General features: G+C 49.6%; 1 protein-coding gene across 1 annotated transcript; it reads left to right on the top strand.

Moving 5' to 3' along the window:
• Nucleotides 1–7,386: 7,386 nt before the first annotated feature.
• Nucleotides 7,387–12,447, top strand: LOC123102377 (UDP-glucuronate:xylan alpha-glucuronosyltransferase 1). The gene is made up of 4 exons (XM_044523711.1): nt 7,387–7,557; nt 8,920–9,123; nt 10,474–11,126; nt 11,219–12,447. Exons 1-4 carry the CDS (start codon nt 7,502–7,504, stop codon nt 12,238–12,240), a joined length of 1,935 nt encoding a protein of 644 aa, XP_044379646.1. The 5' UTR covers nt 7,387–7,501; the 3' UTR covers nt 12,241–12,447.
• The last annotated feature ends 1,820 nt before the right edge of the window (nt 12,448–14,267 follow it).

Genomic DNA, 14,267 nt, shown 5'->3' with positions numbered 1-14,267 from the left:
AGTGAAAGAACTGTCCATTTGCTTGGCAGGGTCAGTACAAGGGGCATGTTAAAGCATGCACTGTCATATTAGAAGCGGTGGCTTCGCAAGACCTTTGGATATGGCATTCTTTCTTTGGCATGGCAGGTTCTCACAATGATATCAATGTGCTGCAGCGTTCCCAAGTCTTCGCAAGGCTTGCAGATGGCCACTCCCCACCTATCAACTTTGAGATCAACTGCCACCGGTACAACAAGGGATACTACCTAGCTGATGGTATATATCCTCAGTGGTCAACTTTTGTGAAGACAATCTCGAATCCCTAAGGTGAGAAGAGAAAGAGATTTGCCCAAATGCAAGAGAGTGCTAGAAAGGATGTGGAACGTGCTTTTGTTGTGCTTCAATCCCAATGGGGTATCGTTCGAAACCCTGCACTGACATGGGATGAAGGGAAGCTTTGGGAGGTAATAACTGCTTGTGTGATCATGCACAACATGATCGTCGAGGACGAGCGTGATAACAACATCTACGACCAAGGATTTGATTTTCAAGGTGAAAATGTTGAGCGCCTGCACCAAGAACCGGCCACGTTTGAACAGTTTGCCCAATTTCATCTTGAACTGCGTGATTGGCACACTTATTTGGATCTTCAAAATGACTTGACTGAGCACATATGGACTCATATTGGCAACCAATAGATGTATTGATTCATTATGTTCATTCAAGACAATTTCGATTTGGTTGTAAAACTATTTTATTAGAGACAATTTCGATTAGGTTGTAAAACTATTTTTATTTTCAGACAATTAATATTTGGACGTGCAAACTAGTTTTGAACATTGAAATATAAATATATGGCCCCGCAAAAAAAAGAAATATAAATATATGGGCATTTTTTGCCGTGGCGGACAGGATGAGGCAAAGGATGCGTCCGCACGATGGGAGCACGGCCACCGCATCTCAGAACAGACCCGGACATGACCCTATTGCCCTACGCAAACAGACAAAATCCGGACTAAACGGACGTCCGTTTGCGGTCGTGCGCTGCAGTTGACCTAAACGCTCTTATATTTTCTTTACAGATGGAGTACACAATACGTACATGAGGCCGTCAGATTTTTAACCCTAAAAGTCCGATTTCAGATGTACATTAAAATCCATAGTCTTTGCTCTGACAGTAACAAACTTGATAGTAGACTAGCAGTAGAGTAGCAGTTTAGTTGGTGTGCAAACATTCCACATCGCAAGTATTCTACGCGTACACCTCACCTAAACAAGAAAGAAAACCTTACTTTGGTGGCAGGTAACCTTCAATCTTTGAATCACTGTCAAGTCAACCTTGGACCCCCACTTTCTGCATGCTCCATGTAAGACAATAAGTTTTGGGAACCAGCACAACCCTCTAGGGGTGGCTTATCTCATTATATATAATGGTTGTGTTACAATACGTACATAGGTACAGAAGTTATACATAGTCTAACACCCTCCCTCAATCTTAGCCACTTTCTAAAGAACTGAGAAGGGTAAGATTGCGCCTACAAGCCTCAAACTGTGGCAGTGGTAAAGGCTTAGTGAAGATGTCTGCAAGTTGATCCTTAGACGAGATAAACTTGATCTGGAGTTGCTTCTGTGATACACGTTCCCGTACAAAGTGATAGTCAACTTCAATGTGTTTCGTTCGGGCATGAAATACTGGATTTGCAGAAAGGTATGTAGCACCGATGTTATCACACCAAAGAATAGGAGGCTGTGGTTGAGACAAACCCAACTCCTGAAGCAAAGACTGCACCCAAATAATCTCTGCAGTAGCATTAGCCACAGCCTTGTACTCAGCTTCAGTACTGCTACGTGACACAGTAGCCTGTTTCCGAGCACTCCAGGCGATCAAATTAGAGCCAAAGAATACTGCATAACCCCCCGTGGATCGCCTGTCATCTGGGCTACCAGCCCAATCTGCATCAGAGAAGGCCGAAAGGACCCGAGAGGAAGTCGGCCGAATATGCATACCAAAAGTCAGAGTGAACTGAACATAACGAAGAATGCGTTTAACAGCAGCCCAATGAGTATCTCTGGGAGCCTGAAGATACTGACAAACTCTGTTAACAGCATAAGAGATATCTGGTCTCGTGATCGTCAAGTACTGAAGTCCACCAACAATGCTTCTGTACTCTGTGGCATCCGCAGGAGACAAAAGCTCACCATCAACAGCTGTTATCTTGTCGGTAGACGGCATGGGTGTGGTGGTCGGTTTGCACTTCAGCATGCCGGCTTTTTGTAACAACTCCAAGGAGTACTTCTTCTGCGTAAGGACAAGACCAGTAGCACGAGAAGTGACCTCAACTCCAAGAAAGTAGTGAAGCTTCCCAAGATCTTTGACCGCAAAATCAGCACCAAGAGAGCAGACAAGAGCATCAACAGCATACTGAGAAGAGCTGACAAGGATAATATCATCGACATATACCAAAAGATACATAGTGACTTCTGGCTTCTGTAGAAGAAATAATGAAGTGTCAGCAGTGGACGGCACAAACCCATGAGCACGAAGGGCAGAGGCAAGGCGGGCATGCCAGGCACGAGGAGCTTGCTTCAAACCATATAGTGCTTTGGAAAGACGACAGATATAGTCAGGACGATCAGGATCAGAGAAACCAGGCGGCTGTTTCATATAAACCTCTTCCTCCAAAAATCCATGTAGAAAGGCATTCTGCACATCAAGTTGACGAAGTGACCAACCACGAGAAACATCAATGGAGAGAAGAAGCCGAATAGTGGTAGGCTTGACGACAGGACTGAAGGTGTCCTCATAGTCAAGACCATGACGCTGCCGAAAACCGCGAGCAACAAGTCGCTCTTTGTAACGCTCAATAGATCCATCCGAATGCTTCTTCACTTTGAATACCCATTTTGAGTCAATAACATTTACCCGTGGTGGTGGAGGAACGAGAGTCCATGTCTTGTTACGAAGAAGAGCATGAAACTCCTGCTCCATAGCCTCTCGCCAATGTGGAATGCGCAGGGCAGCCTGATATGAGCGAGGCTCAGAAGATGGATCCGCAACAGCAGCAGCCAAACAAGCAGCCAACCAAGCAACCGTACCATCCGTACGTTCCTTAGGTTTGAAAATGCCACTGCGACTGCGTGTATGTGGTCGAGACACAGGAACCACCGAGGTCGACGGAGCAGCCTGCAACGGGCTGGAGGACGGCGACGTTGATGAGTCAGCCGGTGACGAGGAGCCAGGCACGGTAGCCTCGGACTCAATCGGCGAAGAAGGCCGGCCCACCGGCGAAACCGGCAGAGCAGACGAAGCAGCTGGCGACTCCGGCATCCCAGACCGGGCCGATGGCGAGCTCGGCATAGTGGGCCGTGGCGCGGCCGGTGTCGCGGACCGATCCGCTGATGAAGGCGACGTGAGGATCCGAGCCGCGGGCGAATACGGCGTGACGGGCCGAGCCATGGGCGACTCGGCGGCCGTTGGTGAAAAAGGCCGAGCCGCTGGAGACTCGGCGATCACTGGCGTAGCAGACCGAGCAGTGGAGATGCTCGGCGTGACGGGCTCGTCGGGTGACCATGCATGGGCACGCGAATCGATGCCATGCAACATAGGGCGATCGACGTGCCCACCAGAAGACGACGGTGATGATGGTGAATCCTCCAACAACTCCAAACGAGCTCCATGTCCGGTTCCTGCACCATGGTTAGGTAACAGCAAAGGAGAGTGTGCAACATCATCAAATTGGTCAGAAGCAACAGAGGATGAATGCAGGGATGGTGGTTCGACAGTGGACACAGGAAGGTTGGCAAAGGGAAAAACATGCTCATCAAACACGAAGTCCCGAGATATATAGACACGATTAGTGGGAACATGAAGACATTTGTAACCTTTATGAAGAGAGCTATAGCCAAGGAAGACACACTTCTTAGAACGAAACTCAAGCTTGCGCTTGTTATATGGACGAAGATGCGGCCAGCAAGCACACCCAAATACCTTGAGAAAGGTATAATCAGGTTGTTCATTAAGGAGAACCTCAATGGGAGTCTTCATGTTTAAAACACGAGTAGGAGTACGGTTGATGAGAAAGCATGCAGTGATGAAAGCATCACTCCAAAACCGAAACGGAACAGATGCATGGGCCAAAAGAGTAAGACCAGCTTCAACAATATGACGATGCTTACGTTCGACTGAACCATTCTGCTGATGTGTATGTGGACATGCTAAACGATGAGCTATCCCAAGCGACTGAAAGAAGGAGTTGAGGTTGCGATACTCGCCCCCCCAGTCCGACTGGACATGAACAATTTTGTGCTTGAGAAGACGTTCAACATGTTTTTGAAACTGAACAAAAATATCAAACACATCAGATTTGCGTTTAATAAGGTAAAGCCAGGTAAAGCGACTATAAGCATCAACGAAACTGATATAGTAATTATGACCACTGACAGAAGTCTGAGCAGGACCCCATACATCTGAAAACACAAGTTCTAACGGATGTTTCACCTCACGACTGGACTCCGAAAAAGGAAGTTGATGACTCTTCCCCTGCTGACAAGCATCACACACTGCTACATCTTTATTACTAGACAGACTAGGAAGCTCATGGCGACGCAAAATATGACGGACAATAGGTGTGGCCGGGTGACCAAGACGAGCATGCCACTGTGACGGAGAGACCCGAACTCCACTGAAAACGCGAGCGACGCCAGGATGCTCCAGACGGTAGAGGCCCTGGCACAACCGCCCACTAAGAAGAATGTCCCTCGTGCCCCGATCCTTAATAAAAAGATCAAAAGGGTGAAATTCACAAAGCACATTATTATCACGTGTGAGTTTAGGAACTGAAAGAAGATTGCGGGTCACAGATGGAACGCGAAGAACATTGCGAAGCTGAAGACTCCTATTGGCATGTCTAGTGAGAAGAGATGCTTGACCAATATGAGAGATGTGCATACCTGCTCCATTGGCGGTGTGGATCTTGTCGGAGCCATGATAGGGTTCACGAGTGTGAAGCTTCCCCATCTCGCTGGTCAGATGCTCTGTCGCCCCAGAGTCCATGTACCAGTGTGGATCGATGGAGTAGGACTGAGTGTGTCCCTGGTGCTTCTGCGGCGCGGGACGATCAGCCATGGCGACCTGACGGGCATTGTTGCGTGTATCTTTGCCGTCATTGCCAAGACCAAGGAAGCTTCGCTGGAAGCGCTTATGACACTTGGAGGCCCAGTGCCCATCGCGGCCACAAAGCTGACACACACGTGGACCGCCAGCCCCCGGTAAGGTCGCAGTAGGTGGGGGGGCCGAGGCGGGCGACGGTGGCAGCCCCAAGGGAGACCGGGATGATGAAGAAGAGCGGCCACCCTTGGTGGCGACGTTGGCCGAGAGAGAGCCAGTGCCCCTGGTGCGGCGAGTCTCGACCCGTTGCTCAGTGAGAAGAAGCCGAGAGAAAACCTCGTGTGCCAACATGGGTGTCGAGTTACCCCGCTCGTTGATGATCTCGACTAAGGCATCATACTCCTCATCAAGACCATTGACAATAAACGAGTTGAACTCGGAGTCGGTGAGGGGCTGTCCAATGGAGGCCAATGTGTCGGCAAGGCCCTTGACCTTGTTGTAGAACTCAGTGGTCGTGGAGTCAAGCTTCTGACACTCTCCAAGCTGACGACGGAGTGCAGAGACACGAGCCTGGGACTGCGCTGCAAAGGTGCGCTCAAGGATGGTCCAGGCCTCATGAGACGTCTTCGCGAAGACAACAAGGCCGGCAACTGCCGGCGAGAGCGACCCCTGGATGGAGGAGAGGTTCGCCTGGTCCTGCCCCGTCCAGACGCGATGGGCCGGATTGTAGACCGGACCGTGCACGCTGTCTACCAGCGCGGGTGGGCAGGGAAGCGATCCGTCGACGTAGCCTAGCAGGTAGTGACTCCCCAAGAGCGGGAGAACCTGCGCACGCCAGAAGATGTAGTTGTCTGCGGAGAGCTTGATGGTGATGAGATGACCGAAGTGAAACGGCGACGGCGAAGACGATCCCATCGAGGAGGCTGCCTGGGGTGCAAACACCATGGAGGCAGCCGGAGGCACCGAAGCCGATGCGGGAGGAGGCGGGACCGCAGCCAGGGCGGGCGCCACAAAGCTCGCGGCCGGTGCGGACGCCGCAAGGCCCGCGGCCGGGGCGGACGCCGCCAACCCCGCCAGCGGGGCGGTGTGATCCGCTCGCGGCAGGAGCGGCGGGACGACGCCTGCGGAATCCGCAGCGGACGGCGGCGCCGCGGTGTGGACCACGAGGTCACACCCAAGCGAGGGCGCCAGCGGCGTGGAGAAGACGGAGCCGATGCTCCTTGTCCTGATCGGAGCCGGAACGGAGACGGCATCGAGCGGGAGGTTGAGCAGAGCCGCAAGAGAGGCCGGGAGGAAGCCCGCAGCAGTGGAACCGGTGGTGGCGGCGCTCGACATGGCGGCGGCGCGATCGGAGGCGCGGCGGCGGCGGTGCGGGTATTAGGGTTTAGAAGCGGAAGCGATCGTAACCTAGCGTGATACCATGTAAGACAATAAGTTCATGGAACCAGCACAACCCTCTAGGGGTGGCTTATCTCATTATATATAATGGTTGTGTTACAATACGTACATAGGTACAGAAGTTATACATAGTCTAACACTCCAATTCTCTCTGCCTTTCCAAGAGCACTTTCACCCTCTCACATGCACGCATGTAACCTTCTTTGCAAGAGCCCTTTCTAAGTTTAGCAGTTTACCTAAAGCAACATTGGAGAACCATTCAAATCGGATCAGATCAGATCAATCCCTTGGTTCAAAAGGCACTTCAGGATTTTGCTTCAGGTCCAACCAACACACAACACATGCCATGCATGCCTTGCCCGGGCAGATGGGTTGGGTTTGGTGAACTTACCTCAAAGCAAAAAATGTCGACGTTTCTTTGTGTACATCTACTGCTACGTACTGCTACTGTTAGCTAGTTTATTTTGGTTCACTTGTGTACATCTGAGCCAGAGCCTTCTTTGAGATGGTTTCACCAACTCTGTCTTTGCACATAACATAAGTAACCAAAGGTGGCGCCTGCCCTGAAGCAAAGAAATGACAGGGTGAGTGAAACGGAAACACGGACATGTAACCAAAGAAGACATCAATAGACCAACAGAAGTAGTAACATGCGTCCTAGGTTTGGAAGATACGTAATCCAGATGAAACATATGCATGCAGGCCCAGGACCAAGGATTAATAATAATTATCCTTTGCATTCATGCATGCGACGTGTTCCAAACATATGTGAAAGGGACCGGGTCCGCCTGCCTGCAGGAACTTGTCAAGCATGCGTCGTCTCTTGCTTCCTCACCTGCCAATTGCCAACGCTTGTATATAAGTTTATTTGTTTCTTGCCCAGGTTGGAACTTTCATTTCGCCTCTCGAGAGTCCCCCTTGGTCACAGCTCTCTGCACCTTGTTTGTACATATATATGCCCACGGGCCACGGCTTCGTCATATCGCTCCATACGTACTCAAGATTTTTGGCTTCAAGATGGCAGGTTTTGCTTGTGCTCATGCAGAGAAGAGGCATCGCCTGGATAGAACTTTGTGAGTTGCTGCTCTGCTCTCAACCCTGCCTCCGTCTGCAAACTCCACTGCTATCTCTCTGCACCTTCACAGTTTTTTCTTCTTCCTATCGTCTTATGCATCGATGATACTACCACGGTTCACCGCTATGCCTGCCATTCGAATCAAACTGTTCTTGATATGCTTCTCCAAGTTTTCCTGCTCTCCTTTTTTCCTTGTCATTCTCTTGTGAGATCAGTAATTACACGGAGTAGGTTTTATCAGCACAAACACAAACACCCAACGGCGGAGCTATGTAGCATCCTGGGGGGCTGTGGCCCCCCCAATATTGAAGCAACTTGTGAAGAAAATATTGCTGTGATGGTTTAGATGAGAAATATTTTAGCTTTTGCCCCCCCCCCCCCCCCCCCCCCCAAGCATTCATATCCCCCAGCGAATTCTGTCTAGCTCCGCCACTGCAAACACCCTGCTGATCCTATTCTCACAAGCCATGCAGCTTTAGGTGATTTTAGCTCCGGTTTCAAGTTTACAAGCAATTTTCACATATGATGCGCAACACAGATTATGTAGTTATAATTGAGTAAAGTAAAACAGTTTTTGTTTCACAGCAAGTAGGCACAAGTAACTTCCATAGGTGGTAATATTTTTGTAAAATAAATAAATAAGGGTAACGTGTACATCTAACCAAAACCCATATCTCCAAAGTTGGCGTCTAATAACCAGATTTCTTGGCCATCTAGCTGAACTACTAGTAACATGGATTACATCAGAGTCACCGAATCACGTAAGGAGTTGCATCATGGTTTGCTCAGCTGCTCTGACCTAGCAACCCTATCAGAGGCGTCATGCGGAGAAAAAATCACAGTTAACACTGCTCCAGCTCTGAAGAATTGTTCCATTCTCCATGCTTGTATGCCAATTGCCAAGCAAAAGGAAGATTAGCCGGCCTCTGAAAACAGCTGCAGCAGGACAAGTAAAAATGGGCACATGAGTGACGATGCCGTCAACACGGCAGGAGATTGATGGAGTCAAACATACATAGCGAAAGCTACCGCGATATGTAGCAATTATATAAGTCCGCGATAACGATGAGAAATGCGACGGGTGCTGGATGACTGTCAGGAGCATGGTACTAATTGTCCCTGATGACTAGTAGGTGAAGAACTGAAGATTGGATATGTGACTTTCAGGTCATGAAACTGGAAATAAAAGTCAGAAATCGGTCGCGGGTACTGGTAATTTTTTTTAAAGGGACATTGTATCTCAGTAAAAACACCAGGGTTAATTGTTGTTCAACTTCTTACCTTGATAATAATTTTGTTGAGTCTTTGATGAAAACTCAAGTGCTCATGTGTGTGCGACTGTGCCTGTTAATAATTTCAGGAACGGTCTTACCAAGAAGGGCTACGTGGGAAGCTGTTGCGCCAAGGACAAGCCGTTCAGCTTCAGCGCCCTGTTATTTCCTCAAGGTTTGAGCGGCAAGATGCTCTACGTGAAGCTTGTCCTCCTCATCCTCATGTGCGGCTCCTTCATGGGCCTCCTCCACTCGCCGTCGATCCACCATGGCGGCGACCAACGCAGCACACAGTGAGTGAGCAAAAATCTTCAGATAATAATCCCCATCTTTTTTTTGACCATAATCGCAGGTGCTCTGCCTTTTCATTAAGAGAGGGAAAACTGTACAACGGTCTGAAGAATCAGCCGGGGAAGCAAAACATTAAGCCAGAGATGCGACATGCATCCTGGCGAGAACAAATGGTACTACTCCTATGCCTCCTTCAGGAGGCCTAATTCATCCCTAATCAAAGAACATACCCCCGCGGCAGAGCGCTGTTGATTCTGAAAGATCCGCCGGTTGCGCGCGTTTCATAGGTTTCAAGCCACGCATGCAGCCCCCGTACACTCGTCCAACAATACTCCTTTTTGCTTTAGTTTGAATGTCTTATCCCACCATGTGTTGACAGAGGAGGATTGGAGCGCAACCGCCGCAGCATTACCGAACTGATTGGCCATCAGGTACCAAACCTCCTTCGCAAATGGACAACCCGGAATGATGTGGTTAGCCGATTCAAGAACCTGATCATAGGCGCAACAAGTGGCCTGATGCTCCCATCCTCTACGCTGCAAGCGATCGGCCGTCCAGAGGCGGTTCTGGATAAAGGTCCATATGAAGAATTGGACCTTAGATTCAGCCTCAACCTTCCACACTCTTAATAAGCGCGGCATTGGGATACGCGCAATGACTTGCTGCTCATATGCAGATTTGGCTGAGTAGTTCCCATTGGCCGAGATGTTCCAAATGATCTTATCCTCCTCTCCATTTAAGCTGAATTGTTGAACTTTATGCCACAGAGAAACAAACGACTGCAGCAGTTCACCCGAGGCCATGCGCTGCAGCCCCTTCATCTATCCACCCTCGCGAATAGCATCAGCCACAGAAATCATCTTGTGTCTCGCAATGTTATAAAGGCCAGGTGCCAATTCCATCGGTGCCACTCCATCCAGCCAACGATCAGTCCAGAAAGTGGTTCTCGCTCCATTTCCAACAGTAATTTTTGTGCATGACTGAAAGAGTTGTTGATCAACAGCGTCACACGGTGTAAGAGTCCCCTTCCACGGTCTATCCATATCGTCCCACTCAAACCAGGGCCAGCGCAGCCGCAGGGCCGTGCTGAAGGCGGAAAGGTTTTTGATGCCTAGTCCTCCAACTGCCTTGGGAGCGCAGATTCGCTTCCAGTTCACCAAACATTTGCCCCCATGAGCTTCCTCGTCGGCATTCCATAGAAAGTTTCTTCTTAGTTTGTCGATTTTTTTTATGAACCACTTGTAAGGTGCAAAGATCGTCAGAAAGAAGTCACATGGATTTCTTGGTGATCGACCGGTGGCAAGTGCATGCATGCACGTGGATTTCTTAATTCATCTCGCCTGAAATGTCAGGTCGCCTGAGATGTCAACGGTGATGCGGACGTCCGACGCCGGCGAGCCGGACTCGGGTTACACGTCGGACCTGAGGGTCGACTGGTCGAGCGTCTCCATGGCGGTGCAACGGGTCGCTCGAGAGGGAGATGGTGGACTGCGCGTGGGGATCCTGAACTTCGACGGCGATGAGATGGACCAATGGAGGGCGCTGCTGCCGGCGGCCGCCGCGGTGCACCTGGACCGCGTCGCGGGGAACGTCACCTGGGCGCACCTCTACCCGGAGTGGATCGACGAGGAGGAGCTGTACCACGCGCCGGCGTGCCCGGACCTGCCGGAGCCGTCGCCGGCCCCGGAGGGAGGGTACGACGTCGTCGCCGTGAAGCTCCCGTGCAGTGGCGCGGCGGGCTGGTCCAAGGACGTGCCGCGGCTGCACCTGCAGCTGGCCGCGGCGCGGCTCGCCGCGGGCCGGTCGGAGGAGCATGGCCGGCGCGCGGCGGCGCACGTGATCGTCGTCAGCCGGTGCTTCCCGGCCCCGAACCTATTCAGGTGCAAGGACGAGGTCATGCGTGACGGCGACGTGTGGCTGTACCGGCCGGACATGGGCGAGCTCCGGCAGAAGCTCGCCCTCCCCGTCGGATCTTGCAGGCTCGCCATGCCGCTCAGAGCACTCGGTACGAAAGCAATCCGCGCCAACACATGTCTTTGTCACAACAAGTTGGTGTTGCATGCCATGAATTAATGTGTGTGATTGATCGTCGAACAGGGGAGGCGTACGTGTCTGCGGCGCCGCGGCGGGAGGCGTACGCGACGATCCTCCACTCGGAGCAGTTGTACGCGTGCGGCGCCATGGTGGCGGCGCAGAGCATCCGGATGGCGGGGTCGGACCGGGACATGGTGGCGCTGGTGGACGAGACCATCAGCGAGCGGCACCGGAGCGCGCTGGCGGCGGCCGGGTGGAAGGTGCGGACGATCCGGCGGATCCGGAACCCGCGCGCGTCGCGGGACGCCTACAACGAGTGGAACTACAGCAAGTTCTGGCTGTGGACGCTCACCGAGTACGACCGGGTGGTGTTCCTCGACGCCGACCTGCTGGTGCAGCGCCCCATGGAGCCGCTCTTCGCCATGCCGGAGGTGAGCGCCACGGGGAACCACGGCACGGTCTTCAACTCGGGCGTCATGGTGGTGGAGCCCTGCAACTGCACCTTCCGGCTGCTCATGGACCACATCGCCGACATCCAGTCCTACAACGGCGGCGACCAGGGGTACCTCAACGAGGTCTTCTCCTGGTGGCACCGCCTGCCGTCGCGCGCCAACTACATGAAGCACTTCTGGGAGGGCGACACCGCCGAGCGCGCCGCCGCCAAGCGCCGCGTCCTCGCCGCCGACCCGCCCGCCGTCCTCGCCGTGCACTTCGTCGGGATGAAGCCCTGGTTCTGCTTCAGGGACTACGACTGCAACTGGAACGCGCCCGAGCTCAGGCAGTTCGCCAGCGACGAGGCGCACGCGCGCTGGTGGACCGCGCACGACGCCATGCCGCCGCGCCTCCAGGGCTTCTGCCTCCTCGACGAGAGGCAGAAGGCGCTGCTGCGGTGGGATGTCGCCGAGGCTAGGAAGGCCAACTTCTCCGACGGCCACTGGAGGGAGAGGATCACCGATCCCCGCAAGACCATCTGCGCCGGCGCCGGCGCCGGCGTGGAGGGGTGCCGCAGGAGGGAGATCAAGGGCAGGCGGGTGGAAGGGAACAGGGTCACCACGTCCTACGCCAAGCTCATCGACAACTTCTGACTTTCCTTCCCAGAGCACAGGCGGCCCCATCCCGCCCGTTGCCTGCTGATCGAACGGCGTAGATGAGACGTTCAAAGTTTTATTTTCTTGAGTTTCTTTCTTTTTTCTGACTTGACTTGAAAGGCAGGAGCTGCCCACTTCATTAATATAGAGAAGAATAGAAAAGAGTAAGGCAAAAAATGAAAAGAAAAATTACTTCCTCTAATCCATCATCGAGTGTTAGATACATCCATATCTAGACAAATTCAAGACAGATAATTTGAATCGGGGGGTTACATCCAAGGGATTACATCTCTAGAGAAACACTCGCGTGCTCTCATGGGCCAGGAACACCCCTGTTTAGTTGCTTCCAGGGAATAGGATTCTCTTGCCGGAGCAGGGCTCGAGCGCATGACATGCCATTGTGATTAAACTAAGCGACGACGCTGGTCTAGGTGGCTACAAAAACTAGAGTCCTCTCACGGTTAAGGGTGCTATCGTCATAGCTGCAACTTTCACAACTATAGCTCCAACGCTCCGACTAGAAGAAGCATAAAAAAGTATGAGAAAATCATTAAATGTTCCTGAATTAAAAAATGTTGATGCTTTTGAAAAATGTTCAGGAAATCATTAAATATTCACGGATTCAAAAAAATGTTTGTGATTTTGAAATTTTTTCACATAATCAAAAAATGTTTACGATTTTGAAAAAAAACGTTCTGGAAACAAAGAATGTTCATGATTTTGAAAACTGTTTGCGTATTCAAAGAATGATGGTGAATTTGAACAAATATTTGTGAAATATTGATGAAATTTTAAAAAATATTCACAAAGTTTTAAAATTATTTCCCAATTATTTTGAAAAAAACTTCACTGATTCAAAAAAATGTTTGTCAAAACAAAACAAAATGTTCGTAATTTTAACAATTGTTCCCAATTAAAAAATTCATCGATTTAAAAAATAGTCATGAGTTCCAATAAAATGTTGAAACTTTCAAAATATGTTTATGAATTTTAAAAATGTTCACCATCTTATGATTTGTTCATGAATTTTAAAAATTTTCACAATTAAAATGTTCTCATGATTTCAAAAATAAAGTTCACCGATTCTGAAAATGTTCATGATTTGAAAACCCTTCACGGTTTATAAAAACTGTTCAAAAATTTGAAATATGTTCATGAAATTAAAAGGAAAAAAAGAAAAGGAAGAATGAACCTCCGTCCCATAATAAAAGATCATGTAATAAGATCTTTTATTATGGGACGGAGGGTGTAAAAAGGAAAGAAAAAACGAGTGAAAAAAATGAAAATGAAAAGAAAAAACGAAAAATGAAAAAATAGAGAAAAGGACAAAAATACAAAAAGCAGAAAACTGAAAATTAAAAGGAAAATTGTTCATGATTTCAAAAATAAAGTCCGTGGATTCGAAAAATGTTCATGACTTCAAAAACTGTTCACGAATTTGAAATATGTTAATATAATTTAAAATAAAATTTAAAACTAAAGATTGAAAATGAAAATAAAAAACGAAAAATGGAGAAAAGGACAAAAAAAATACAAAAAGCAGAAAACTGAAAAAAAGAGAGAAAGGTAAACCAGTCTTGGAAAGTGCTGGAATCTTAAATTACCATGGCAATAACTGTCTTGGACTCTTGGTTGCTTGGTGAATGAATGACTAAATTTGCATGGTAGTCCGACACCTCCATGGAGTACCAGGTACTAGCTAGGAGAATTAAATTTCTTTGACTGCGACGAAAAACAATTTCAGTTCACATGCGGCGTGCAGGTTTGATCGTGATATATCAGACCATCTTTCACCCAGCGTCTTATTTCACGTTGTATATCTTCACATTAGAGTTCATCCAAACCCACCACTTTCCTCTTCTCGATTTCTCTTCATTTACCACCTTCTCATGTGATGATCTCTACTACAAGTCAATGTAAGATTAGAAGGATCTTTCTCTTACTATATGTATCTGGTTCCTTCCATGTTTGTCAAACACACATCTGCTTAGGGATGAGAGGGTTCGGGAATACATCTAGGCTTT

Source organism: Triticum aestivum, chromosome 5A (assembly GCF_018294505.1).
Source record: "Triticum aestivum cultivar Chinese Spring chromosome 5A, IWGSC CS RefSeq v2.1, whole genome shotgun sequence".
In the NCBI taxonomy this organism is placed as follows: Eukaryota; Viridiplantae; Streptophyta; class Magnoliopsida; order Poales; family Poaceae; genus Triticum; species Triticum aestivum.
Note: the sequence above shows the minus strand (reverse complement) of the source record. Positions and strands in the feature narration are given on the sequence as shown.

Excerpts from the sequence above, each read along its gene's own strand:
- LOC123102377 (XM_044523711.1), top strand. The coding sequence starts at position 7,502 with ATGGCAGGTTTTGCTTGTGCTCATGCAGAGAAGAGGCATCGCCTGGAT. Across the intron at positions 7,558-8,919 it reads CATCGCCTGGATAGAACTTT|GAACGGTCTTACCAAGAAGG; the intron begins GTGAGTTGCTGC and ends TAATAATTTCAG. Across the intron at positions 9,124-10,473 it reads GGCGACCAACGCAGCACACA|GTCGCCTGAGATGTCAACGG; the intron begins GTGAGTGAGCAA and ends CTGAAATGTCAG.